Here is a 27,057-nt window from a genome sequence, read left to right on the forward strand (position 1 = left end):
TATACTACATCTTCATTAGAAGTTTAAATCAAGACAACAAGCAAAGGTTTCTTATTTTATTGGGTAAAAAAAAATGTTATTAATGAACCTCTCACAACACTGACATAAAAAATGACCTTTAAATGGTATTTAAAACTTTTAATATTTAAACATTTAAATCAATGTAAAATACATTTAAAATACAAGGCTGATTTAAAAACACAGAAAGTTCACTTGCAAACAACTTTTGAAGGAACGCATGTTTAGGTGGCGAAAAGCTGGTCATCGTGCAGCAATATGGTTTCCATCAAATCATTTGGATAGACTCTTTCTGATCTAAAAAGAAAGACATACAAACATTAGCTACTGCATAGCCCTACTTTATGTTTATGTGCTTCAGCAATGTGTAAATAAACCATGACCTTGAATAATTTAACTACTTACATTACTTCAAGTGTCTCTGTGTCCTCATAGGCTACTTCCTCCACTATTTCCACCTCAACTTCTACCATTATTGTCTTCCTCACTGGGAAACAGAAGTATTTGATTAGAGAAAAAAACTACATAGCAGCCATGCTGGATCACCATAGAGAATAATGACCCTCTTTCACATAAACATACACTTACTTCCAAAATTGAAGAGAGGGGAACCAGCCAAACTGTGGCAACATCTTCCTGGTCCACTTGGTCCATGCACACAAACACAGCCATGGCCCTCTGTCATGTGGCTCCTCCATTGACTGCCTAAACAATGCTGGGATGATTCTTCTCCATCAGCTCCACCCAAGGAGGGCTGGTGTGGGGGGACATCAATCCACATTTCAGGGGCATCTAGCCCTGTGTCACTCTGGCTTTGGATGCTAACTAGGTCTGTGTGGACAGGGCCAAAGGTTCTCTCAGTACAAGCCCAGCCCCAGGGGTTCTGAACACGCTCTTGGGTGAGGCCATGGCCATCTGAAGACACAGAGGAGAGAACCTAAGAACATTTGACAAAAAGCTATTCTGTTCATACTATTGATGTCTAAAGGGATTCAAGCGAATGGAGAAACCAAGCAGATGGCATTACAGTGGGGCAAAAAAGTATTTAGTCAGCCACCAATTGTGCAAGTTCTCCCACTTAAAAAGATGAGAGGCCTGTAATTTTCATCATAGGTACACTTCAACTATGACAGACAAAGAAAAAAATCCAGAAAATCACATTGTAGGATTTTTTATGAATTTATTTGCTAATTATGGTGGAAAATAAGTATTTGGTCACCTACAAACAAGCAAGATTTCTGGCTCTCACAGACCTGTAACTTCTTCTTTAAGAGACTCCTCTGTCCTCCACTTGTTACCTGTATTAATAGCACCTGTTTAAACTTGTTATCAGTATAAAAGACACCTGTCCACAACCTCAAACAGTCACACTCCAAACTCCACTATGGCCAAGATCAATGAGATGTCAAAAGACACCAGAAACAAAATTGTAGACCTGCACCAGGCTGGGAAGACTGAATCTGCAATAGGTAAGCAGCTTGGTTTGAATAAATCAACTGTGGGAGCAATTATTAGGAAATGGAAGACATACAAGACCACTGATAATCTCCCTCGATCTGGGGCTCCACGCAAGATCTCACCCCGTGGGGTCCAAATGATCACAAGAACGGTGAGCAAAAATCCCAGAACCACACAGGGGGACCTAGTGAATGACCTGCAGAGAGCTGGGACCAAAGTAACAAAGCCTACCATCAGTAACACACTACGCCGCTAGGGACTCAAATCCTGCAGTGCCAGACGTGTCCCCCTGCTTAAGCCAGTACATGTCCAGGCCCGTCTGAAGTTTGCTAGAGAGCATTTGGATGATCCAGAAGAAGATTGGGAGAATGTCATATGGTCAGATGAAACCAAAATATAACTTTTTGGTAAAAACTGAACTCGTGTGTTTGGAGGACAAAGAATGCTGAGTTGCATCCAAAGAACACCATACCTACTGTGAAGCATGGGGGTGGAAACATCATGCTTTGGGGCTGTTTTTCAGCAAAGGGACCAGGACAACTTATCCGTGTAAAGGAAAGAATGAATGGGGTCATGTATCGTGAGGTTTTGAGTGAAAACCTCCTTCCATCAGCAAGGGCATTGAAGATGAAACGTGGCTGGGTCTTTCAGCATGACAATGATCCCAAACACACCACCCGGGCAACGAAGGAGTGGCTTCGTAAGAAGCATTTCAACGTCCTGGAGTGGCCTAGCCAGTCTCCAGATCTCAACCCCATAGAAAATCTTTGCAGGGAGTTGAAAGTCTGTGTTGCCCAGCAACAGCCCCAAAACATCACTGCTCTAGAGGAGATCTGCATGGAGGAATGGGACAAAATTCCAGCAACAGTGTGTGAAAATCTTGTGAAGACTTACATTTGACCTCAGTCATTGCCAACAAAGGGTATATAACAAAGTATTGAGATAAACTTTTGTTATTGACCAAATACTTATTTTCTACCATAATGTGCAAAAAAAAATCATTAAAAATCCTACAATGTGATTTTCTGGATTTTTTTTCTCTCATTTTGTCTGTCATAGTTGAAGTGTACCTATGCTGAAAATTACAGGCCTCATCTTTTTAAGTGGGAGAACTTGCACAATTGGTGGCTGACTAAATACCTTTTTGCCCCACTGTATGTCTGTATGTTGGATAGCACTTTAATGAGCATACAAATAAATGGGAATAAGGGAGATGAAGACTAAATGTGGATAAAGAGATGCAAGGAGAGGAGATACAAGGGAAGAGATGGAGGAGCGATAATAGTAAGGTGTGGTGAGAAGCGATGACATAAGGTAGGATGGAAGGTTGGGTGCTGTTCTGTTGCAGTCTGTCGTTGTATCACGTGTTTGGTCCTGCTGTCTCTTTGGCCTGCCAATGGGCCTGCCGAGTTTGGGCAAGGCTCTTAGTCACAAGTGATCTGCCCACACTGGCAAGCACGGAGGCAGTGGTAGGTAAGCAAAGTCAGAATAGCAGAATTGAGAAAACATGTTAATTGATACAAACCAGCATAAACCCTGTTTACCCCAAGACAAGGCATGCCACTTGAAAACAAATCTAAATCAGGGTTGAAACAGACAAGCAATGAAAGTATCCTGTACTATTTTGCAATATTGAGCCTGCAATATTCTCTCACAGTTAACTCATACACCTCACTCTTACTTGTAGTATAGCAACAGATTGCTGGATGCTCCCTGGTCCAAATGGCATGTTCTTCCTCCTTTCCTTCTTCCTCATCCTCCCATTGCCTCAGGGTTGCTAAGCCAAGTCTGCCCAGGTGCCTATGGTGGCGTAGAGGCTCCCCGTTCGACCACAACCAGTTAGGGTTCTGTCCATACATCTCAGTCAGGGCTTCTACTGTATACCAAGGCAAAGAAGAATAGCTTTGCGTGTTTGATTCCCTAGTTGATAATAGCAGATCTATAGGCTAGAGATGAGCCAGATTTGTGCATGGGCTCCGCAGCAGTGCCTTCTGATCCTGTCAGCCGCAGAACAGCTTTTCAGTGGAGGCACGATTCAGTATTTCCTGTCCATAAAGGAAGTGCACACCAATGGTTCTGAGACAAGAGTGTTCCTGATCTTGTGTAATGATGTAATGATGACTTTTGGTGGTCTTACTGTATTACAATACAACACAAATAAAATACAACATTATTAGCCTGTGAAACAGTTAATGCTGTGCAGTAGCATTAGGAACATGCACACTCACACATAATATATACACAAAATACAATGCAATGGTTTTCCTGGTGAAAATAATGTTGTTTATCACAATAGTAAGACACAGAAACAATTGAGACAACTCACAATTGGGCATCATATTCACTACAAGTACTACTACTATATAGTATTACTTTATTACTTAGAGAAATGCAGTCAGCGTTGTATTTATCTTCATTGACAAGTATTACTGTCATATGATTGGCAGGCAGCTGGTCACATGTTAATGCAAGGCCAATCTGGAAATAGTGCATTGAGAGCCTCAATGAAATTTAAAACACTGGAATGTGCCTGGTGTATACCATTTACTTCCTCAAGTGTTCATTTCATGTTACAAAAACATACTCTTTTAAAAGTTTATACTTTGACTTCTGTTCAACTACATCCACTCTTTTACTCCAAATAAAGGTTTGCAAAGACAACAACCTAAAACTCAAATTCATCCCTCCCATTGCTTATTGTAAAGCAAGACACCCTGGCAATGCACTGATTTGAGACATAATTGTCTGTTGTCTATAGACTATTGGTTAGGTAGTTCAGAGTGAGTCATTGGGATGTTCAACTTTCGTCACTTTCATGACACCTGACCAATGTTGTCACTAACTGTTTCATCATTTTCTATCTGTTTCATTGTCTGTCTGTCTCGCAGCATGGAGGCGTCCCTGCTGGTGGCCCTGGCTTTGGAGGATACCCTGGTCAGCAGCAAGACCCTCTCTATGGATATTTTGCTGCTGTTGCAGGCCAAGTCTGCTAGTCTCAACACAGTCAAAACAGCTTACTGTAGTCTAAAAATGCATAGCGTTGTTTCGGTCTCAATAAGTATTTTTCCCCCTCCATCTGTACCAGCACCAGATGAAAAAGAGCACTGAAGTGTGCCACAAGTCACGTTTCTCCTGCACCTGACATTCACCGCATGAAAAATAGGAAGATTCTGCTAGGCCATGCGTGCCTTGTTTAAGTTTTTTTAAATCACCGAACCAGTCTGTAGGTCTACTGAGAATCACTCAGGCTCAGTGGACACCGACAAAGCCCTAGCGTTCACTGATCACCCATAGACAGCTAAACAATACCGTTCTAAAATCACAAGCGTAATTTATTTTTGTTTACAATGGCACCACCTGCAGGACAATTAGAGAACCTCTCTCGTCGTTCAATTGAACCAATCCTAGAAGTTATTTTATTTAGAGATTACCAACATTGCCTATAGAAATGTAGCAGTCACAAATGAGTTGAGAAACACATTTCTCTTGCAAAATGCTTTTAACACAATCAAAACTTAAAATAGTCTGTCACAAAATGTAATAACTCCGAAACAGTATCATTTGTCATCTAATGAGAATATTTATTTCTCAAAATCAACTATCACCCTCAGAATTCCCCCTATCCACATCGATGGAACAGTAGCGGAGAGGGTAGCTAGTTTTAAGTTCCTCGGCATACACATCACAGACAAACTGAATTGGTCCACTCACACTGACAGCGTCGTGAAGAAGGCGCAGCAGCGCCTATTCAACCTCAGGAGGCTGAAGAAATTCGGCTTGTCACCAAAAGCACTCACAAACTTCTACAGATGCACAATCGAGAGCATCCTGGCGGGCTGTATCACCGCCTGGGACGGCAACTGCTCCGCCCTCAACCGTAAGGCTCTCCAGAGGGTAGTGAGGACTGCACAACGCATCACCGGGGGCAAACTACCTGCCCTCCAGGACACCTACACCACCCGTTGTTACAGGAAGGCCATAAAGATCATCAAGGACATCAACCACCCAAACCACTGCCTGTTCACCCCGCTATCATCCAGAAGGCGAGGTCAGTACAGGTGCATCAAAGCAGGGACCGAGAGACTGAAAAACAGCTTCTATCTCAAGGCCATCAGACTGTTAAACAGCCACCACTAACATTGAGTGGCTGCTGCCAACACACTGTCATTGACACTGACCCAACTCCAGCCATTTTAATAATGGGAATTGATGGGAAATTATGTAAATATATCACTAGCCACTTTAAACAATGCTACCTTATATAATGTATATACTGTACTCTATATCATCGACTGCATCCTTATGTAATACATGTATCACTAGCCACTTTAACTATGCCACTTTGTTTACTTTGTCTACACACTCATCTCATATGTATATACTGTACTCGATACCATCTACTGTATGCTGCTCTGTACCATCACTCATTCATATATCCTTATGTACATATTCCTTATCCCCTTACACTGTGTATAAGACAGTAGTTTTGGAATTGTTAGTTAGATTACTTGTTGGTTATCACTGCATTGTCGGAACTAGAAGCACAAGCATTTCGCTACACTCGCATTAACATCTGCTAACCATGTGTATGTGACAAATAAACTTTGATTTGATTTGAATTTAGAATGCATGTTACAAGTAAGGCCATGGGAAGTAGGGGTGCTGCTCCAACCCCTGAAAAAGCAGAATTGAATAATAAGTACTTTTATTCACAAAAGTAGTGCACTGGGCCTTTACTAGTCCTGTATTAGCAGACCGATTTAGCCATCTGTAGTGTGGGCAAAACATTTTTTCCAGCACATTATCTCTGAATTGATCAATTAGCTCAGTTGTCCAGGTGTGCTGCCTAGTTGGAACAAAATCTTGCAGTACTCCAGGAACACGGTTGCCTACCCGTGTCATAGAGGTTAAGGTGGCTAGAGGTTTCTTCCGTTTCCAGAGGCCCAGAAGGTGGTCTCAAAAAAAGCCTCAATTCTAGATTGAAGTTACCACCATCATGCCATAGGTTCTCACTTTCCTCCTGCTGCTGCTCCTCTACTTTAACATCCTAGTGCCCGTTGGGTATGAAGTTTAATGCTAGTTATTACTGCACTGTTGGAGCAAGAAACACAAGCATTTCTGTGCACCTGTGATAACATATGAAATTCTGTGTACGCAACAAATACACTTAGATTTGATTTTGATTTGAGTAAAGTCATCAAGCAGCCATCTTGGAGGATGAAGTAGTATTCCTGAGTTACCTAAGCTGTTTCACACATATAACATCTATGGTTACACGGCTTTGACTGGATGATTCAATTCCAAGCACCAGATGAAAAAGAGCACTAACTTCCACTTAGTGAATCCCAAATACAGTATGTCAAATAGAGAACATCTCACTTGTCCTTCAAATTGAACCAATCATAGAAGACAATTCACACATATGAAACCACAAGGCTTTTATTCAAAAATGCATTTTGTCAAGAACTAAGATGTAGATACTTATATGTAAGTAGATAATGCTCATATACACAGAGAGAAACATGTGTGCTAGAGTCATTGAAATATTCATACACATTTAGGTGTGTATGTCCTTTTATCTATTCTCAAAAAACAAAACGATAAATGCAACGGCTGTATCACTGCTTAAAATGGACGACCCTTCGAGGCCATTCAATGCCACCAAAATCTGAATGAGCAGACATGATCAAAGGTAATAAAGTGTGTGTGTATCAGTTTGTATGATGAAATCAGAGAAGCCTCTGGAATATAAAGCATTGTTAGCTTGTTTAACATGGCATAACATGTTAGCTTGTTCATTGATTTATTCAAGACTTCTCCCACACTGCAGCTCTATTTACAGTCTAGTAGTTGGCAGCATGGGAGGTTGTTGCTGGGGAGGAGGGAGGTTCTCCCTCCCTGGTTTAGTTGGCTGGGTGGGGGGGTCCCTCTGGGATGAGGGAGGTGAAGAAGGTGCTGATGAAGGACCAGGTGGAGGCCAGGAAGCCGTGGTGGCGGGGGGCAGCGGGAGCTGCCGGGTCCTCTGGGCCTTCCTCTCCACTGTCGCCCTCCTCATCCTCCAGCCCTTCATCCATCATCCGCTCCTGAGATGAAGAGAAACAGAACGAGAAAAAGAGAGAATAAGAGAAGGACCATCGGTTTGAAAAGCAGAGATGGAGAGAGAATGTGGCAGAGAGAAAGGAGCAGCTTGGACACAGACAGATCAGACATAACCACACAGACAGAGATGGAATTCATCTTAGACAAGGAGCACCTACCATCTCCTGGATGTCCTGGTGTCGCTCTGCCTCGTCCTGATGAGCTAACCCCGCTCCTTCTCCTCCGGGGTTCTGCAGCTCTGGCCTAAAAGGGAACCAACCAGCCCTGTGCCTAGTTAAAAAACACAATCACAAAATTAGTATCTCACACACAGATACAAAGTAAACAAGGTCCTTCAAAATTATCCATTCTAATGTCAAACGGATAGTGTACAGATGAGAACTCACAAAAAGACGAGCAGCATGGCGCCTATCACCATGACGAAGCGGCCAAAGGAGGAGTAAAAATATAAGATGCTGAGCAAAATGGCGGCGCGGGAGACCGTGTACATCCAGTCCAACCAATCACGGTTCAATTCGTCCTCATTTAGCACGGCCCCGCCCTGGGCATTCATCTGGATATTGGGATTGGCCGGCCTGTCCTCTTGGATAGGGTTAGGGGCGGGGTTAGGCCCCAGGGGAGGCGGAGCTTCATTTGGCTGTGCGGGTTGGGGGGGAGCGGGTGGGACTGGGGGAGGAGGGAGGGGTGGAGGGGGGCTGTGAGGCCGCCACTGCTGCTTGACTGGAAGAGGGAGAGATTGGGGAAGTGAAAGAAAGACGTAAATAAGTATTAGCTGATAGAAGCTAGTGAATATAACTCATTCCAACGTAGAGAAGTCTGTGATCCTTATGGGTTGTTAGGATTGGGCCCTAAGTGCAGATGACCCTGACTTACTATTGCATGTAGTAGTGGTGTGCATACATCTGCTGCCACCAGAGAACCTGCATGGGCATGTACATGGGGTGGGGGGGGGCACACCTGCAGCCATACCACCCTGTACCGGGACCTGCGTCCCATCTGGCCTGTGGAGGAAAAACAGTCACATGTGCATTCAAAAACTATGCTCACACAATATTTTCTGCATTTTTCACACCATTTTTAAATGTTTTAAATGTAATTTCACTTCATTTTCTGACTACGTAGAAACTGAAAATTAGATTAGAAAATTGATCCCAGTCAGAAAATTGATCCCAATACACAAAAACAGTGCTTACCATTGCATTATACCAGTAGAGGAAGGATTTTGAGGGTTAAATTGGGGGAAGTCTCCACGGTGCCTTAGCCCATCATAACTTCCTGTTACTGAGGAGGCGGCGGACTGACTGTCCTGATTTGGTGCTGTGGCTTGAGGGGTGGAGCCAGCAGTGTCTGAACTCTGAGTGACAATACATACACCAATCATAAACCAGCAGAGGAAAGAGGAATAAAAGCGTTAATATATTGGTAAAAAACAATGCCATTATGGGAATAAGGACAACTGCAAAGTAGGGCTGGGCGGTAGAGTATTTTACTATATACACACACACCGGTATTGATGCACAGACAAGTTTGGGTTTTTACTTGACCTTGTATAACAGTAGTTCAATGTTTGGTTTGTTAAATGTGTTATGCCTCTCCACCATGTGTAATGGCAGTTGGTTCCTCCCTGTCACAATAGCCTCTCCCTCACTTTTTCATTCATTGTGTCAGACAGTGTGTGTGCCCACTATACTCCAACTTTTGGTTGACATTTCATTGAATGTCCAAAGCCCTGTTAAAAACACTTAGAATGTATGTGTTGCCACCCCAGGGTCATGCACCAATAATAAAGCATATTTAGAACGACATTTCATTTCTATCTGATTGAATTGTTAAGCTCCACAGAATGACTCCACACCATTAGACGTACCCCAGAGCTGGAGCCGGGGTCAGTGGTCAAAGAGCTGGAGGCGGAGCAGTGCGGCGTGGGCGACGCTGGAGGGGTACGAGAGGCACACACCAGGTGCATCATGTGATAACCCTCTTGCTGTAGGTGGAAATAGAGGGTTGGATGTGGGGGGAAAAGGAGAGGGGCGTAATTAATCATTTGATTCTGTCTTGGTGATCGGTGTGAGTGAGAGAGTGAGCGAGCACGAGGCGCAATTTCAGGGAACAGGCTAGAATTCAGGTACAAAGCACAAAGCCAACCTGAATGTTGCTTACAACATTAGATAAGCTATTGTTATACCATCACAGTCACTTCTGCCTCATGCTCACCCTCTCTCACAAACACAAGGGGGTGGGCCCTATGTAATAAAGGCTCAGCAGTCGGTTGTCTGTTATGTTGAGTGAGATTTCTTTGATATTGCATAACAATTCTAACATTTCAGATACAGTGTTAGTCCACCACACTCCAAACATCGACCATATGCCACAGGAGAAAAACAGAGACAAGGTCGAGGGTGGTCTTTACCTTCCTGAGGACATCCCTCAGCTGCAGGTGGTCCTGGAGGAGATGGCCCGAGTATACCAGCCGCTGATCCTTGGATGACTAAGACAACACAACTGTCAGTCTGAGAAAGCCTGTTGCAGAATACACAACTAGAGCATTTAAAATCACATATTTTGGGTTAATAAGCCCAAAATGCAAAAAATTACAGAAATGTAACATGTGTCTCTAGCTCTTAATTATGCAAGAACAATGGTGCTGAAAGTATATCAACAAGGTGGTAGGGCAATATTTCTTGCACATACACATGTATGTTTATTAATACACAAGTACTATTGTAACCATTGACCTGAATGTTTCACTGATCTGATACAATGACCGTACATGACATTAGAAACATCTCTGGTTGGAAAATGTGCACATTGTTTTTATGTAGATTTGAGAATATTTGCATGAAAATCTGACAGCATTTGCATGGAAACACAGTTTGTGTTCCAGAAGAGACTAAGCATCTTCAGATTAGATTACATTAGTTTGGAGTAGATTACACACCTGAACGCATGCCGGCAGCGTCACAAGACAGTGCTTTACAGAATTTTCACATTATGTACAGAACCAGTCAAAAGTTATAGAACACATTCTCATTCAAGGGTTTTCCTATATTTTCACAGTTTTCTATATTGTAGAATAATAGTGAAGACATCAAAACTATGAAATAACCCATAGTCGCTCTGGATAAGAGCGTCTGCTAAATGACTTAAATGTAATGTAAATGTATATGGAATCATGCAGTAACCAAAAAAAGTGTTAAATCTAAATACATTTTAGATTTGAGATTCTTCAAAGTAGACACCCTTTGCTTTGATGACAGCTTTGCACACTCTTGGCATTCTCTCAACCAGCTTCATGAGGAATGCTTTTCAAACAGTCTTGAAGGATTTCCCATATATGCTGAATACTTGTTGGCTGCTTTCATTCACTCTGCGGTTCAACTCATCCCAAACCATCACAATTGGGTTGAGGTCGGGTGATTGTGGAGACCAGGTCATCTGATACAGCACCATCACTCTCATTCTTGGTCAAATAGCCCTTATACAGCCTGGAGGTGTGTTTTGGGTCATTGTCCTGTTGAAAAACAAATGATAGTGGGACTAAGCGCAAACCAGAGTGGGTGGCATATCGCTGCAGAATGCTGTGGTAGCCATGCTGGTTAAGTGTGCCTTGATTCTAAATAAATCACTGACCGTGTTACCAGTTACTCAGTTTCTCGTGTTTCTTGGCCCAAGCAAGCCTCTTCTTATTGGTGTCCTTTCTTCGCAGCAATTCGACTATGAATGCCTGATTCACACAATCTCCTCTGAACAGTTGATGTTGAGATGTGTATGTTACGTGAACTCTGAAGCATTGGGCTGCAATCTGAGGTGCAGTTAATTAAAATGAACATATCATTTGCAGCAGAGGGAACTCTGGGTCTTCCTTTCCTGTGGCGGTCCTCATGAGAGCCAGTTTCATCATAGCGCTTGACGGTTTCTGCGACTGCACTTGAAGAAACTTTCAGTTCTTTAAATTTCCCGCATTGACTGACCTTCATGTCTTAAAGTAATGATGAGGTCAGGGCTTTGTGATGGCCACTCCAATACCTTGACTTCGTTGTCCTGAAGCCATTTTGCCACAACTTTGGAAGTATGCTTGAGGTCATTGTCCATTTGGAAGACCCATTTGCGACCAAGCTTTAACTTCCTGACTGATGTCTTGAGATGCCGCTTCAATATATCCACATAATTTTCCTCTTCATGATGCCATCTATTTTGTGAAGTGCACCAGTCCCTCCTGCAGCAAAGCACCCCCTAAACAAGATGCTGCCACCCCCTGTTCTTCACGGTTGGGATGGTGTTCTTTGGCTTGCAAGCCTCCCCCTTTTCCCATTTCTCCAAAAAGTACGATCTTTGTCCCCATGTGCAGTTGCAAACCATAGTCTGGCTTTTTTATGGCGGTTTTGGAGCAGTGGCTTCTTCCTTGTTGAGCAGCCTTTCAGGTTATGTCGGTATAGGACTCGTTTTACTGTGGATGTAGTTACTTTTACTCCAGCATCTTCACAAGGTTCTTTGCTGTTGTTCCGGGATTGACTTGCACTTTTTACACCGAAGTACATTCATCTCTAGGAGACAGAACGCGTCTCCTTCCTGAGCGGTATGACGGCTGCATGGTCCCATGGTGTTAATACTTGCATACTATGGTTTGTACAGATGAACGTGGTACCTTCAGACGTTTGGAAATTACTCCCAAGGATGAACCAGACTTGTGGAGGTCTACAATTTTTCAATTTTCTCTGAGGTCTTGGCTGATTACTTTTGATTTTCCCATGATGTCAAGAAAAGAGGCACTGAGTTTGAAGGTAGGCTTTGAAATACATCCACAGGTACTCCTCCAATTTACTCAAATTATGTCTATTTGCCTATCAGAACCTTCGAAAGCCATGACATCATTTTCTGGAATTCTCCAAGCTGTTTAAAGGCACAGTCAACTTAGTGTATGTAAACCTCTGACCCACTGGAATTGTGATACAGTGAATTATAAGTGAAATAATCTGACTGTAAACAATTGTTGGAAAAATAACTTTTGTCATGCAAAGTAGATGCCCTAACCGACTTGCCAAAACTATAGTTTGTTAACAAGAAATGTGTAGGGTGGTTGAAAAACTAGTTTTAATGACGCCAACCTAAGTGTATGTAAACTTCTGACTTCAACTGTATCTGTGACAAACAGATGTGTATCTGTATTCCCAGTCACGTAAAAGCAATAGATTAGGGCCTAATGAATGTAATTCAATTGACTGGTTATATGAACTGTAACTCAGTAAAATCGTTGAAATTGATGCATGTTGGTTTATAGTTTTGTTCGGGATACTTTGCAGATACTTTTACTGTGGTTATTCCTTTGAGAGTTAGACCTAGAGCCGAGCTGGAACAAAAGCCTGCACACCCAGCAGCTCTCCAGGCGGACGGTTCCCCCTGCCCTATCCACTCCCTAGTTAATGGAATGGTGGGGATGAGGAAACCAAAAAATGGCAGTACCCACTCACCGGCTTGCTTGGGTACACATTTGAGATGTGACTCTTCAGTTTCTCCACTGTCCAGTTGAGAAAACAGTTTATTGTCTGGTCGTCATACTTCTGGTTGGGGGCCTTGATAACTAAGGTGACGGGACTGTCAACTGCTCCTGGGTCCATGGTTCATATTAATGGGTGTGTCAAGGGAATGGGAAAGGACAGGGCCCGCCTCCTACACCTGAGGAGGAAGACTCCCTCAGATCATCTTCATCATTGTGATCTCAAGTCCAGCTCAGCCAGTGACTATGGTTGACATGGACATTTCCCCTCTAAAGAGCTGTCATTGGCAGGGAGATGGTCCTGTGTCCAATCACGATGTAATCCTGGGGGAGAGTGAAGCAGCTATGTTTCTTGGGGTTCTGTCAAATAGAGAGAAAGTGATTAAGACCATGCTTCTCAAACATCTGAACATTTTGAATGTTCTTACTTGTGGTACTAGCTAGGCTACTCAAATGTATTGCCATGCACATATTGACAGTCTCTGGAATTGTTTGTTAATTTATAATACTTTTTTTTTTTAAACTGGGATATTGGCTAGCTAGCTAATACTTTTAAATGCTTTTATAATGTAATTAATGAGGGAGACACAGCCAGTCTTGATGATCACTATCTAATCCTATGTATGGCCAGTTTAAGAAAATATTGTTGCTCAAGTGCTTGGTCAGCATTTGACTATATTCAACAGACAAGTCACGGATAAACACAGACACTGGACCTCTGACACCCCTGACCTAGCTAGCAACAATTCAGGGAGACATTCGAGTCTTCAGAACACCTGTCGCGTTGCGTCATACAGCTGTCAGAACGAGCCATCCAGCCAGATACTAGTTAGCGACCTACTTGTTTATTGTTTACACTAACCACCAAAACTAGTCCATGTAGAAAGTAATTGTATGATGTTAACTACTTTAGCATATCTGACAAATATACGTTCGTTTTACACGAGTGCTGTGCTATCAACGCTCCAGAGATTATTGCTAACTAGCTAGCTAACGGTACATATTAGCCAAGCTAACGTTGCGTTAGCATATCATGAAATGTTTGTTTGCTACTTGTCTTGATAATACAACCACGTGACAGTATCGGGGACGGGAGGCTTATTCAGACACAACATTAACTTACTGAAGATTCTTTGAGTATTTTCGACCCCTTTAGACTGCTCCTTGCCAGTTCGACAGTTTTTTTTGGGTGGGTCGGGGCGAAATACCGGAAACTACGTAATAATATTCCACTGACAGCTATTGGGTGAAAGCCATAGAGATAGATAGAGGGCACTATATTAACGCATGTGTGTTAGTCGTCCAACGAAAGTATTTGTAAGTATATTAGAAATGTTGATGAGAAATGTACATGTTGTCAGTCGGGGAATGTGTGTATGAGACATGTTCTGGGTGGATCTTCTGATTTGGTAGGAACATCCATCTTCAAGTTTGTGCTGTTCTTTTTGATAGTGCAAGATTCTCAACTAACGAAAAATATGTGAGGAATTTTATAAAAATTCTTACAAATTCTTCTCAAATTAAATCGTCCCACCCCAACCTCATCAATCTACACACAATACCCCATAATGGCAAAGCCAAAACTGATTTTGACATTTTTGCAAATGTATACAATTGAAAAATCTATGAAATATCACATTTACATTATTCAGACCCTTTACTCTGTACTTTGTTGAAGCACCTTTGCCAGTGATTGCAACCTTGATTCTTCTTGGGTATTACGCTACAATCTTGGCACCCCAGCACTTGGGGAGTTTCTCCTGTTCTTCTCTGCAGATCCTCTCAAGCTCTGTCAGGTTGGATGGGGAGCGTTGCTGCACAGCTATTTTCAGGTCTCTCCAGAGATGTTGATTGGGTTCAAATCTGGGCTTGGGTTGGGCCTCTCAAGGACATTCAGAGACTTGTCCCGAAGCCACTCCCGTGTTGTCTTTAGGGTAGTTGTCCTGTTGGAATGTGAACCTTTGCCCCAGTCTGAGGTCCTGAGCGCTCTGGAGCAGGTTCTCATCAAGGAGAGGCCTCTATACTATACCTCTATACTTTGCTCTGTTCATCTTTGCGATCCTGACTAGTCTCCCAGTCCCTGCCACTGAAAAACATTCCCACAGCATGATGCTGCCACCACCATGTTTTACCGTAGGGATAGTGGCAGACATTTTTTTTTGGTAGCCTTCCCCAGATCTATGACTCTACACAATCCTGTCTCGGCGTTCTACGGACAATTCCTTCATCCTCATGGCTTGGTTTTTTGCTCTGAGATGCACTGTCAACTGTGGTACCTTTTATAGGCGGTGTGTGTCTTTCTAAATCATGTCCATTCAATTGAATTTGCCACAGGTGGACTCCAATCAAGTTGTAGAAACATCACAAGGATGACCATTGGAAACAGGATCCACCTGACCTCAATGTAGTGTCTCATAGCAAAGGGTCTGAATAGTTATGTAAATAAGCTATTTCTGTTTTTATTTTTCATAAATGTGTAAAAATGTCTAAAAACCTGTTTTCGTTTTGTCATCAGGGGTTATTGTGTGTAGATTGCTGAGGATTTATTTGTAAAAAAATCAATTTTAGAATAAGACTGTAATGTAACAAAATGTGGAAGAAATCAAGGGGTCTGAAAACATTCTAAATGCACTGAATATAAGTTACATTTGGGGAGATCTAATTGTATGATGGCTGCCTTGTAGCTTGACTGAGTCTTGCATTTGATAACATAATATGGAGTCAGAATAAACATTGATTATATTTTGTTGTTACACTTACTTGTTAATCTGTTATCCTCATTATAAATGGAATATCTTATAGAATTCTACAGTCTGGCCACAAAGGAATGTTGTTAGTGATTTACAGATTTTTTTTACCCTGTCACTGTTTTGACTGAATAACTGAATAGGACCTTAAGTTCACTTCATTGTTTTTGTGTGACAGTGCTCTCTTTCCAGGGGCTGGAATTAAATTTAAATTCCATCAAATCAGGAGATAAATTGAAATGTAAGAATGAATAGTGTCATTCCTTTTCAATGAGAAAGTTTTCCATTTTGGAACTAGAATTTCAATTTGCTTTCACCGGGTGTCATGGAGGACAGGTATGTTTGTCAGGAGGGGTGGAGGGGGTATTACTGAAATAGACCCCTGTAGTTAGTGGAAAGGTTTGTCAACGTGACTCCTGCTGGAGCTCTCCTCCCGATGTATTGATGACCTCGCCCTAGGGAAAATAACACAGTAGTCAAGAATAGATATTGGATATTGAGACAGAAATCCGATTCACACAGATTAATTTAGTGCAGACACAGCAAATTTGCATAGACAAGTGAGAGCTAAATCAAGTCCAGACAGAAAGACATGACAGAACGATAGACAGAGACCACAGACAGACAAGAAAAGAAAGACAGACTAAAAATAAAGACCTTATGGAATTCAATGTTGGCCAGAGTGACATAACTCGTTTTAGCATTTCAAAGTAATTTTTTGAATGTCATAAAAACCCTTGTGCTTATATTTAAGTTATGATACTGACCAGTCTTCTTGCAAAGTTGTTTAAACTGGTTGGTCATTATTTATTACTGTAAGTCGAACATTTTATATTGGCAACCGTGTCAGCATGCACTCCACCCGGCCCACCACAGGAGCCACTAGTGCGCGGGAAAAAAAGCACATTCTCATCTAGCTATCCCTATCTGTTGCAGGTGTGGTTTCAGAACAGGAGAGCCAGAACCCTGAAGCACAGGGACCACAGACTCCCCCTCAGCCAGAGTCAGCTCACCCTATCCCCAGTCCCTTTCTACCTACACAGTCTTTCTCCAAACTCCTCCATGGGATCAAAGATGTGACCCGCCAGCTCCGACATAGAGAAAGTCTCTCATTACCAGCCGCTGAGCCACAGCCAGATGCACAAGGAGGGAGAGGAGGATTGCTTCTACTGTCCATAATCTTATACCCCCCCCTCTTCCCACTCTCTCTGGGGGATGCCGGATACAACAGTCCCTCATTCAGTGTGGGAGTGAGACACGGCAGGCTCCTGGGCACTAGCTCTCCAGGTGCTTTGCCAGAAGCACGATTGTGGAACGTTGCCCAGGAGTTCTCGTTCTGCTCCCAGGGCAAGGGCCAGGCCTTCCACTACTCACCTCCATCTGGATTTCTTCATCTCCAGTACACCCACGGTGGACTCCAGTCGGTTCGTGCCAGCAGAACCTTTGACTCGTTCTCCAGTTGACCTACCTCACTGGAATCAGCCTGCTGTGACATAGGAGTTGAGAACCACAATCCCACAGACCAGGGTTTCCTGTACAGGGAAGTCTCAGATGAGTACTCAAGTCCCTCCGGGCTTTTTGATGCTATGCAAGAAGCCCCACTACCTGAACTGTCTTCCCAGTGTGTGGAAGACATCTTTGAGCAGATATAGAGGGAGAAGAGTTCAGTGGAAAGACCAGTAAACACCCCTGCCTTATTCTAAGTCTTCAATGGCGAGGGTTGCCACTCCAGGTTTGAATAGGTCTAGCTCTTGTGAGAAGTAGTTCTATTCCGGGACTGTTTCAATTAAGCAAATAATGAACATTTTAATTATGTCGATGGACTTATAACCAATCCCAAATTGAGTTTGGCAACATATAGACAGACTTGAATGTATTACAATAGGACTGTACAATAGGACTGTTGCATGAATGAAATTAGCTGCTGCTCTGGTACGTTACTACTATAATATAGGGTTAATCTATTTATTTTTAAAACATGTATTTAACCAGGGAAGTCTCAGATGAGTACTCAATTCCCTCTGGGTTCTTTGATGCTATGCAAGAAGCCCCACTACCTGAACTGTCTTCCCAGTGTGTGGAAGACATCTTTGGGAAGATATAGATGGAGCAGAGTTCAATGGAAGGACCAGTAAACACCCCTGCCTTATTCTAAGTCTTCAATGGTGAGGGTTGCCAACACTCCAGGTGTTGGGACCCTGGGACCCACATATTTAATGGTGAATAATTTAAGTAGAATTTGACCATTTATTTAGCATAATTATCTCTTTATTGTATTTATTCCAAATAAAACACCTCCTTTATATGAACTGCTGCTTTGGTAATTTATTATCTCATAGTTGACAATGAAATAGGGCAACCAGTTTATCTTTATTTAACTCAAGTCAGTTAAGAACAAATTTGTATTGCCTTGTTTAGGGGCAGGGAAAGATTTGTACCCTATAAGCTCTGGGATTTGAACTTGCAACCTTGTGGTTACTTGTCCAAAGCTTTAACCACTAGGCAGTAATTTGAGTCTAATTTATGAGAAAGCTTTTAAATCACTCTTCCTTTGTCATTGATAGATTTGAGAGAGATATTTTTGCAGAGACTAGACTACAACCAAAAACGGCGGAACGTTGTAGCTAGGCGGAACGATTAAATTGGTGTGATGTTTCCTATACGTCTGGAAATACAGATGGCCATCACTTCCGGATTTGCAGTACGCACGTGAGACAGTTAGAAACACGTTTGTTTTGCAACTATTTTATTTATCCAGATGAGGTAACAAAGGCCCTTCATTAACTGACTGGAAATCAAGTCGTTGGAAGCAGATATCTCACAGGTAACTGAATGTGGTTTTATTTCTCCCTGCCTTCATAGTTGCAATTAGCTTTGTACCTCAACCAGAGACCCTGTCTCAGAGCATTTCTATGTAAATCTAACACACTCCATGTATACTGAACAAAAATATAAACTCAACTGATGCAACTATTTTACTGAGTTACAGTTAATGTAAGGAAATCAATCAATTTAAATAATTTCATTAGACCCTAATGATGGTTTCACGTCACTGGGCAGGGGCGCAGCCGTGGGTTGGCTTGGGATAGCGTAGGCCCACCCATTTGGGAGCCATCCCACCCATTGGGGAGCTATGTCCAGCCAATCAGAATGAGTTTTAACCCACAAAAAGGCTTATTACAGACAGAAATATGTCTCAGTTTCTCCTGGGTGGCTTGTCTCAGACGATCCCGCAGGTGAAGAAGTCGCATGTGGAGGTCCAGGGCTGGCGTGGTTTGAGGCTGTTTGAACATGCTGCTAAATTCTCTACAACTACGTTGGAGGTGGCTTATGGTAGAGAAATTAACATTAAATCGTCTGGCAACAGCTCTGGTTGATGTTGCTGCAGTCAGCATGACAATTGCACACTTCCCTAAAATGTGAGAATTCTGTGGCATTGTGCTATATGACAAAACTGCACATTTAAGAGTGGTGGCCTTTTACTGTCCCCAGTGTTTTGTTCAGTATATGTGTTACATTTCATATGTATTAATTTGTGAATGTCCATCCATTTTGTATGATATATTACAATTTGTATTATAGCTTACACATTTGCTAAACTTACAACCTTCCAGGCTAGGGGTTAAGGTTAGGAGTTAGGTTAACATGCAAAGTAGCTAAAAAAAACTATTTAAGTAGTTGAAAAATTGCTAAAATGCTCAAGTTTTCCATGATGAGATTGGTATCTGTGGGTGAGCCTTAAGTTGACTTGAACTGCCCATTTTTTTCAGTGGTAAACTACCTGAGTAAAACAATTTATTCACCAGCTTTGCCGAAACTCCTTGATGGTTAGTTAGTAAGGGACCTAAAGTCTCCTCCTGTCAATTCTCCTCTTAGGCCTCATGGTCCGAGTGGCTCTACGCTTCATGCGGACTGGGCGAGTAGTTGATTGTCTGGGCATGATTATTGTTATACCCACTGAGGAGCTGTACCTGCGCTTTTATAGGCTTTGCCTTGGTAGCAAAATGATGTCATAATGGCATTGACATGATACAATAGCAACCATGCCATTCCAAACACAATAACTGGGGAAATAGACAAAAGGTCCTATTATTTTAAAAAAAAAAAGTACAGCTTTTAAAGGCTTAATATACAGTATACATAAAAGCTTCACAAGCACTACATAAATACTTAACAAATCATCTATAAGCATGCCATACTCTATAAATGTTCTATAAACATATATTGCGTTATGTTACTTTTAGCATTTAACCCTTTTGTAGGAATGGTTATGTCACACTTTACACACCATGTATAGAGTATGACATGCTTATAGATGATTTGTGAAGCATCATTTTTTTCTGAGGTGTAATAATACGATAATTACATGACCTAAAAGCTCCTCTTCTCACAGATCTCCCTCCCTCCTTTGTTCACCTATTCCCTCTATCCTCATCTCTTCTCCTCTCTTCTCACATCTCCCTCTCCCTCCCTTTACTTATACTCCCTCTATCCTGCTCTCTTTTCCTCTTCTCTACTCACCTCTATGCTTGCACGGGTACATGTAGCCCGACTAGAAGAAGCATATACAGAAAGCAGGAGAATCTGTAATTGCTGCAGATGTAAGATGTCTCTGAACCCAGGCATGGGATCTCAGTAGCGATTCCTAGTGGCTGTGCCCATCAGTGACGTTGCTCTCGGTGCTACGGTGTAGTACTCTCTGCCCGGCAGTGGGTGTCGACCCGTTTCCTGGGCTGCAGACATGAAATCTTTGCTATTCCTATTTTAGTGTTAAAATATATATTGGTCTCTGGTTCTGTTTTGACGTTGTTTTGTTGTTCTCTATCAAACTTCATACGACAATAAGCTACTGTTATTGTACCGCAGACGTGTTCCTGCATGGAACAAACAGTCAGTGATCTATAAAGAACTTGTACTATAAGACATGTTAATACATGCTCAATGTATAGGCCTAACCTTTCTATGGCGGTGAACGGCCACTGTTTTGTTAAACCATACTGAACTCTTTACTATAGTGGCGTGTCATTCTACTATGCCTGTGACATGGGAATCATGCATACTTGGAGACATCCAGTATAGCCTTTGTATGGAAGTGAACTTCCATAGTTCTGTTAGTGGAACCATGTAGTATGTCAAGTCCTATTATATCCAGTAGGCTACAGTTAAGCAGTAGGCTATATATCCTGTCTACCTGACTGCTCTTTTTCATTGTCTGTCACCTCAGGAGCTGAGAGACTTTAGGGTGGTCTGTTCTCTCAGTATGTTGCAGATGTAATTGACAGTGTAAGGTACTCTAACCTGACAGAGCCACATCTCCCCCTGTTGAGGGAAAAGCGTACTTCTGCAGTTTCCACACCATGATAAGCATAACCACTGTTACTTTTAACTTTAAAACACTTCATAACTAGGGCCAGGAGATTTTCCTGATCATGTGACAGGGATGTGAACAGGAAAAACCCTAGACCCTATACCATCAAACTGAAACATGACCATTTTCATATCGTCTAATGACAACAATGCTCATCAACAAATACACACAATAAACTCTCTATGATGTCCAAAGTACTGTACCCATTACCAGGGGTTCTTAAACTTGTTTATTAGCTTGTGACCCAAAAGAGAAATGGACCATTCTCCCAGGACCCAAATCGTCATCCAACGACCCGAATTAAGAAGAAATTGTGGGTGATTGATAGATGTATTCTGATAACTCACGGCCCACCTCTCACATGCCCAGGGCCCAGTTTGGGTCCCAACCCATAGTTTAAGAAACCCTACATTAGACAAATGTTTTGACAACATGTTGAGGACTTCTGATAATTTACGCTCTGTTTAATTTTCGGCTGTCTAATGGAAGAATTCCCTGGGCTGGTGTAGTTCACAGAAATTCCATTTAAGTACCATGAATAATGATAAATGTTTAGTTTGACTAAAAGCTTATGATCGCTCCTAGTTTCTGTGCTCACAAGCACCAAATGAAAGTAAAAATGTAATGCATTTAATTGGCAATCACCAAGAGAGAAGGCCATCATGGGTATTTTGCGGCACTTGCCGGCAGATGGCGCTAATATTCCTCTTAGGTTGTTTTTCAACTGCGTCCAACAAATTTATGCAGTCGGCTATACACTTGTCATGTTCCCAGGTGACCGGCTCATACATAAAACATCTTCCATTCAGGCTGCAATGGCGTCAAATTCCTTTACGTAGCTTTAATGGCGAGCCATTATAAAAAGGAAAAATATGCATACCATCAACAAACAAAAAAATCCACCACCATACTACTTGCTAATGCTACTTTCTGATTAGGAAAAGTGTAGTGTTTTGTTGACCTTTGGAAAGTTGACCAACTAATTTGTTTCCATCGGGCCTTTCCTGACATTTTGTTTTATCCTACATGTACATCTTACAAAAGGTTGGCTGGAAGCTTGGTTAGTTGCATATCTCATCCCTGCATTGAGGTATGTTTTCCAGCCCATCTCTCGCCGGCTCTGTGTCTAAATCTAACCATGATGGCGTTCCGACTCCAGTGCAACTCAGTGTGAACAAGCGTGATAGTAGTCGGAATCTGCTGGATAGCTGCATAGATTCCAGTTGAATGTAGTTGACAAAACGATGTTAAAGGAACAATAGCGCCGGTTGGGCTAGAGTTGACAGCAGACTAGAGTTTTTGAAATGAACCTCAGACTCCTTTGTTGCTATGCGTCAATACTTAAAAAATGTACATTAAATCCTTCCCGTGTACCTATGTTTGTCCTCTGTTGCGTGCCTTTCATAGTATTTCAGTCAGTGGTTGTATTTGATTAAGGTTTCATTAAAATGTGTGAATTTCAGCAAAGGCCCGCAACAATGGGTTAATTAAAAAAAACTGGAGTCTGCTCTCAACTACGTGGAGGAGTTGAGGTACTTGGCAACAATTGTCTACAATTTGTATGTCAGATGATGTCATATCTTAATAATACGTTTCCATTACTGGGCGTTACAGGTTAGCTTAAACAAACGTTGCCATAGTCAAATTTTTCTGGACGATACTTTTTTCCCGAATCAAGAAATTATCTTAAGTCTTTGTCCAGCTGCAGGTGGTTCTACAAAAACCAGAGACTTTTCAGAAAGATTAAATCCACGTTTTGCACTGAGTGAGGTGTTCCCTCGTCATTTTAGCTGCCAGACATCTTGCATTACTACCCAACATCTTTGTAGAAGTAGAGGGCAGCACATCACACATTGCGAGCAAAACAAAGATGTACACACATGCAAGAGGCATTTCTCACTCGATACAAAACTTGGATGTAATATCTTTCTGAATATTCTCTGGTTTTCAGAGAACCACTTGTAACCGGACACAGACATTTCTAAGATACTCTTTTCACAGAATCAGAACAAAAAAAGTGTCGCCAAGAACAGGTAAGTTAAAATCTATGGCAACAGTTTGTCTGAACTAACCTGTAACATGCTGACGATGCGAGCGGTGCAAGATAAATGTACACATGTGTCTGCGTGGCCAGGCGCTAAAACTTAACTTGGTTGTATTTGTGATGCTCATCGCCTGCAAACCCTCCTCTCCCATCTCCTCATTGGTTTTTAGGAGCGTATACCCACGTGGGTGATTGAAAGAGGAACTGAGGTCCACACTCAGTTCATCTTTGTGGTAATGCACCGTAAAGTTGGCTGCCAACTGCCAAATAAAGTCCAAAGAAGCCTGAAGGAAGGAGGAGAGATGACCTGAAATGAATTCGTTTTAGGGTTTTATCTGTGGGTTAATTGTCAGAGTAGAGGACCTTGTGCATTTCAGGTAAAATAACAACCCAATGTTTATATCCCAGGACCAATTAGCTTGCAACAGCAAGCTAGCTATCTAAATTGCTGTAAATCATGAAAACATTTTTGACCTGTCCCCAAATGTATATAATTGGTTCAGAGTTTGTTTTGATATTTCAACCTGCGTGTCATGATTACGTCTGGTGTGGGTGAACAAAATCAACGTGTGCACACAGACGCACGCGTGGTTTGGTCAGCCTGTAATGCCCAGTAATGGAAACGTATTAAGTTATATCACGTTATCTGGCATACAAACTGTGGCTTACGTTGAAATAAGCTCAAAACTAAATCTGTTTGCATGGTAGCTAGCGAGACATGCAGTTAGTGTATTAACAGTCAGGAAGTACAAAAAGAGACTCCTCAACACTTGATTGATGAGTAAATGTCGTAATACAAACACGAAGACGACTGATGTAATGGTCGTCAAATTAGGAAAACAATTTAGGATAATGTGGTTACATGTAGTTGATTTGTCGGTAGTGGTGCTCCCATAACACCCACTAGCTATTTGGACCGGGACGATACCGGTATCTCAATCTTATTTCCATGGCAGAAATGAAAACACGAAGCTGGTAACTCTTTGGTCCTTTAAAAACTTGCTATATGTAAAATCGTCCCGGTCCTACAATCTATGTTGTGAGATGTGGAAAATGCTTGTACAATGTGTAGCATAAACCAAGTTGCTGCAGTTACTTTTATATTGGCCATCACCATCACCTCTTACTGATACTTATTTCAGATTTCCATGAGTTGAGTGACCCTGCTGTTACTAGCAAATGCACTACAACCATTATGGGCAAGTGTCTTGACATACTGTAGGTAGTTCACTCACATACAGGGAGGTAGTTGGAACTATCTAAATGAGTGTTACATGAAGCACCTAATTAAGTGGGATGTGCATAAGGCAAAGCTACAATTGATCCTCCAAGCTTCAGTTTCTGACGTGTGTGTGATTGTCAGATAGGAGAAGATGGAGGGGAAGGAGCCAAAGAAGGAACAGAAGCGGCACCAGCAGAAGCACAGCGGGCCCAAGGCGGAGAGGAAGAAGACCAGGAAGCAGCTGGGAACTCCTGCCGGAGATGACGAGCGCAAGAGGAACCCCAAAGCGTTTGCGGTCCAGTCAGCAGTGCGCATGGCCAAAACCTTCCACAGGTCAGCAGCATTCATATATACATGAGTGGTTCAGACAGATGGTCAGATGTTGAGATTTAGAAAAGCGGTGTAGAGGCAGCAGAACAACAAGTGCAGAGAGACACAGTTCAACATTGTAGGAAACTATAAACACGTTTCTTTCCCCCTCTCCTAGAGCCCAGGACCTAAAGGCCAAGAAACATCACATACCCCTGGTGGACCGCACCCCTTTAGAGCCTCCCCCGATAGTGGTGGTGGTGGTAGGACCCCCCAAGGTGGGCAAGAGTACCCTCATCCGCTGCCTGATCAAAAACTTCACCCGGCAGAAACTAGCGGACATCTGCGGGCCTGTGACCATTGTCTCTGGTGAGCTGAGCTTGGATGTTTCTTACTGTATTGAGATCATTTGGGTCGTATTCATTAGTGCACACCATAGCAAAGCGCTTTGCAACTGAAAAATGAAAACAAGCACTTCTTCTTGAAAAGGTTAAGATAGTCCCTGTTTTGTCACATTTGCTTCTGTTTAGTTCCTAGTGAATACAACCGTCTGTGACCACAGAGCTGTCATTTATTGTGTTGTGTTTAGCTTGTGTGCTAACGCCGCCGCACCACCATCTTCATTTTCCTTTCAGGAAAGAAGAGGCGTCTTACCTTCATTGAGTGTAGCAATGACATCAACACAATGATTGACTTGGCAAAGGTTGCTGACCTGGTAAGTTCATTTATGTATGGCGATTAAAGGCAAAATGTCTGAATTTTAAAGGCATTGATGACAAGATAGAATTGTACTTCTTATGATATTGGAATATGTACAGTGTCTGTTTTGATGCCTTATTGTTGGCTTTTTAGTATATTTTATCATGCTACAAAAATGCAGTGTTGGCATAAACACTATTGTGAGTCCCAAATTACATCTTATTCACTATGTAGTGCACTATATAGCAAGTAGGGTGCCATTTGAGGTGCAAATATCTGTGACAATTTAATTGAACCCAGATTTCCCTACCAAACAATAAAAATAGATCAGTGAGCAGTGAGCTAAAGACTGACATCCCTGTGGTCCACCAGGTGCTGATGCTCATTGACGCCAGCTTCGGCTTTGAAATGGAGACCTTTGAGTTCCTCAACATCTGCCAGGTGCACGGCTTCCCGCGCATCATGGGCGTGCTCACCCACCTGGACTCGTTCCGCAACAACAAGGCCCTTCGCAAGACCAAGAAGCGGCTCAAGCATCGCTTCTGGACTGAGGTCTACCAGGTCAGCACCAAAAGATTTTATCTTTGGCTTCACACCATAAATCATATTAGCAATTGTGTGTGTAAAGTTGAGGGAGTCAGTGCAAATAGTCTCTTAAAATGCAGGTGAGTACAGGTAGACGGGTCTGTGCAGGTAGACAGCTTAAGGTTAGCTGCTCAAAAGTCTTATGGACTGGAGGTAGAAGCTGTCTCGGAACCTGTTCGTCCGAGACCTGATGCTCAGGTACTGCCTGCCGGAAGGTACCGGAGAAAGCAGTCCGTGGCTGGAATCCTTGGCGATCTTCTGGACTTCCTCAGAGACCGCCTGGTGTAGATGTCCTGCTGCCTGCATGACTGGGCAGTCTTCACCACCCTCTGTAGAGCCTTGTGGTTCTGGTCGGGTAGTTGCCGTACCAGGCGGCGATGCAGCCAGACAGAATGCTCTCAATGGTGCACCTGTAAAGGTCCCTGAGGATCTGAAGGGCCAAGCCAAACCTCTTCAGCCGTCCTGTAGTCTACAATCACCTCCTTGGTTTTGTTGAGGTTGAGGGAGAGGTTATTGTCCTGGCACCACTCTGCCAGGGCTCTAACCACCTCTCTGTAGGCTTTCTCGTTATTCTCAGTGATCAGCCCTATCACCGTTGTATTGTCAGCAAACTTGATGATGGAGTTGGTTTGGCAGGTTTTTTTGTGAAGTATTTTTATTGGTTTTCACAAATATTTTCAAACAGTACAAATCATGGATAATATCAAAAGCAACAACATCTGAACACCATACTGTAACTAACTATATACAATCTATAGTGAGCACATTTCATGTTTCATTTCTTGGCCAGTTATGAGATATTTCTGATGTGCTAGATAAACCTTGGAGGTAAATTTGCAGAGTTGGCCAGTCTGTGCCAACCCTGCACGTCCCTTTCATACATCCTGCAACTCACATCTTTTCTCTTGTGCTATCGAAGTGACAAGTTGACTTGTGATTTTCTTAGGTTTGTCTTGATAAGACGTTAAGTTTTTTTACATTCTGTCAGCTTGCATGTTGTACATTCTGTCAGCT

The 27,057-nt window shown here is 42.4% G+C and overlaps 3 protein-coding genes across 3 annotated transcripts in view; 1 reads left to right on the forward strand and 2 right to left on the reverse strand.

The window, feature by feature from the left end:
* Positions 1 to 41: 41 nt before the first annotated feature.
* On the reverse strand, positions 42 to 3,473 carry LOC124004811. Its single transcript, XM_046313620.1, has 4 exons — positions 3,158 to 3,473; positions 607 to 933; positions 424 to 505; positions 42 to 315 (listed from the first exon to the last, which is right to left on the reverse strand). Exons 1-4 carry the CDS (start codon positions 3,333 to 3,335, stop codon positions 243 to 245), a joined length of 660 nt encoding a protein of 219 aa, XP_046169576.1. The 5' UTR covers positions 3,336 to 3,473; the 3' UTR covers positions 42 to 242.
* Positions 3,474 to 6,899: 3,426 nt separating this feature from the next.
* On the reverse strand, positions 6,900 to 14,294 carry LOC124005521 (homocysteine-responsive endoplasmic reticulum-resident ubiquitin-like domain member 2 protein). Its single transcript, XM_046314873.1, is given in 11 exon segments — positions 6,900 to 7,559; positions 7,734 to 7,845; positions 7,962 to 8,225; positions 8,227 to 8,295; positions 8,449 to 8,525; positions 8,528 to 8,576; positions 8,769 to 8,929; positions 9,443 to 9,559; positions 9,986 to 10,063; positions 13,044 to 13,429; positions 14,193 to 14,294. Coding segments are annotated over 10 exon segments (1,254 nt in total). The 5' UTR covers positions 13,191 to 13,429; positions 14,193 to 14,294; the 3' UTR covers positions 6,900 to 7,379.
* A 4,202-nt stretch (positions 14,295 to 18,496) lies between these two features.
* Positions 18,497 to 27,057, forward strand: part of bms1 (BMS1 ribosome biogenesis factor) — a 28,326-nt gene continuing 19,765 nt past the window's right edge. The window contains exons 1-5 of the mRNA XM_046314966.1: positions 18,497 to 18,640; positions 24,592 to 24,783; positions 24,938 to 25,128; positions 25,395 to 25,474; positions 25,831 to 26,019. Coding sequence (XP_046170922.1) covers positions 24,602 to 24,783; positions 24,938 to 25,128; positions 25,395 to 25,474; positions 25,831 to 26,019 — 642 coding nt within the window. The 5' untranslated portion in view covers positions 18,497 to 18,640; positions 24,592 to 24,601. The remainder of the gene's footprint in view (positions 18,641 to 24,591; positions 24,784 to 24,937; positions 25,129 to 25,394; positions 25,475 to 25,830; positions 26,020 to 27,057) is intronic.

The sequence above is a fragment of the Oncorhynchus gorbuscha genome, linkage group LG19, assembly GCF_021184085.1.
Source record: "Oncorhynchus gorbuscha isolate QuinsamMale2020 ecotype Even-year linkage group LG19, OgorEven_v1.0, whole genome shotgun sequence".
Classification (NCBI taxonomy): Eukaryota; Metazoa; Chordata; class Actinopteri; order Salmoniformes; family Salmonidae; genus Oncorhynchus; species Oncorhynchus gorbuscha.

What these genes read in the sequence shown, in the direction of transcription:
- LOC124004811 (XM_046313620.1), bottom strand. Translation starts at nt 3,335, where the DNA reads ATGTATGGACAGAACCCTAACTGGTTGTGGTCGAACGGGGAGCCTCTA. An exon ending in CCCTCTCTTCAATTTTGGAA is followed by an intron (nt 506 to 606) that starts GTAAGTGTATGT and finishes TCTGTTTCCCAG; the next exon opens with TGAGGAAGACAATAATGGTA. An exon ending in ACAGAGACACTTGAAGTAAT is followed by an intron (nt 316 to 423) that starts GTAAGTAGTTAA and finishes CTTTCTTTTTAG; the next exon opens with ATCAGAAAGAGTCTATCCAA.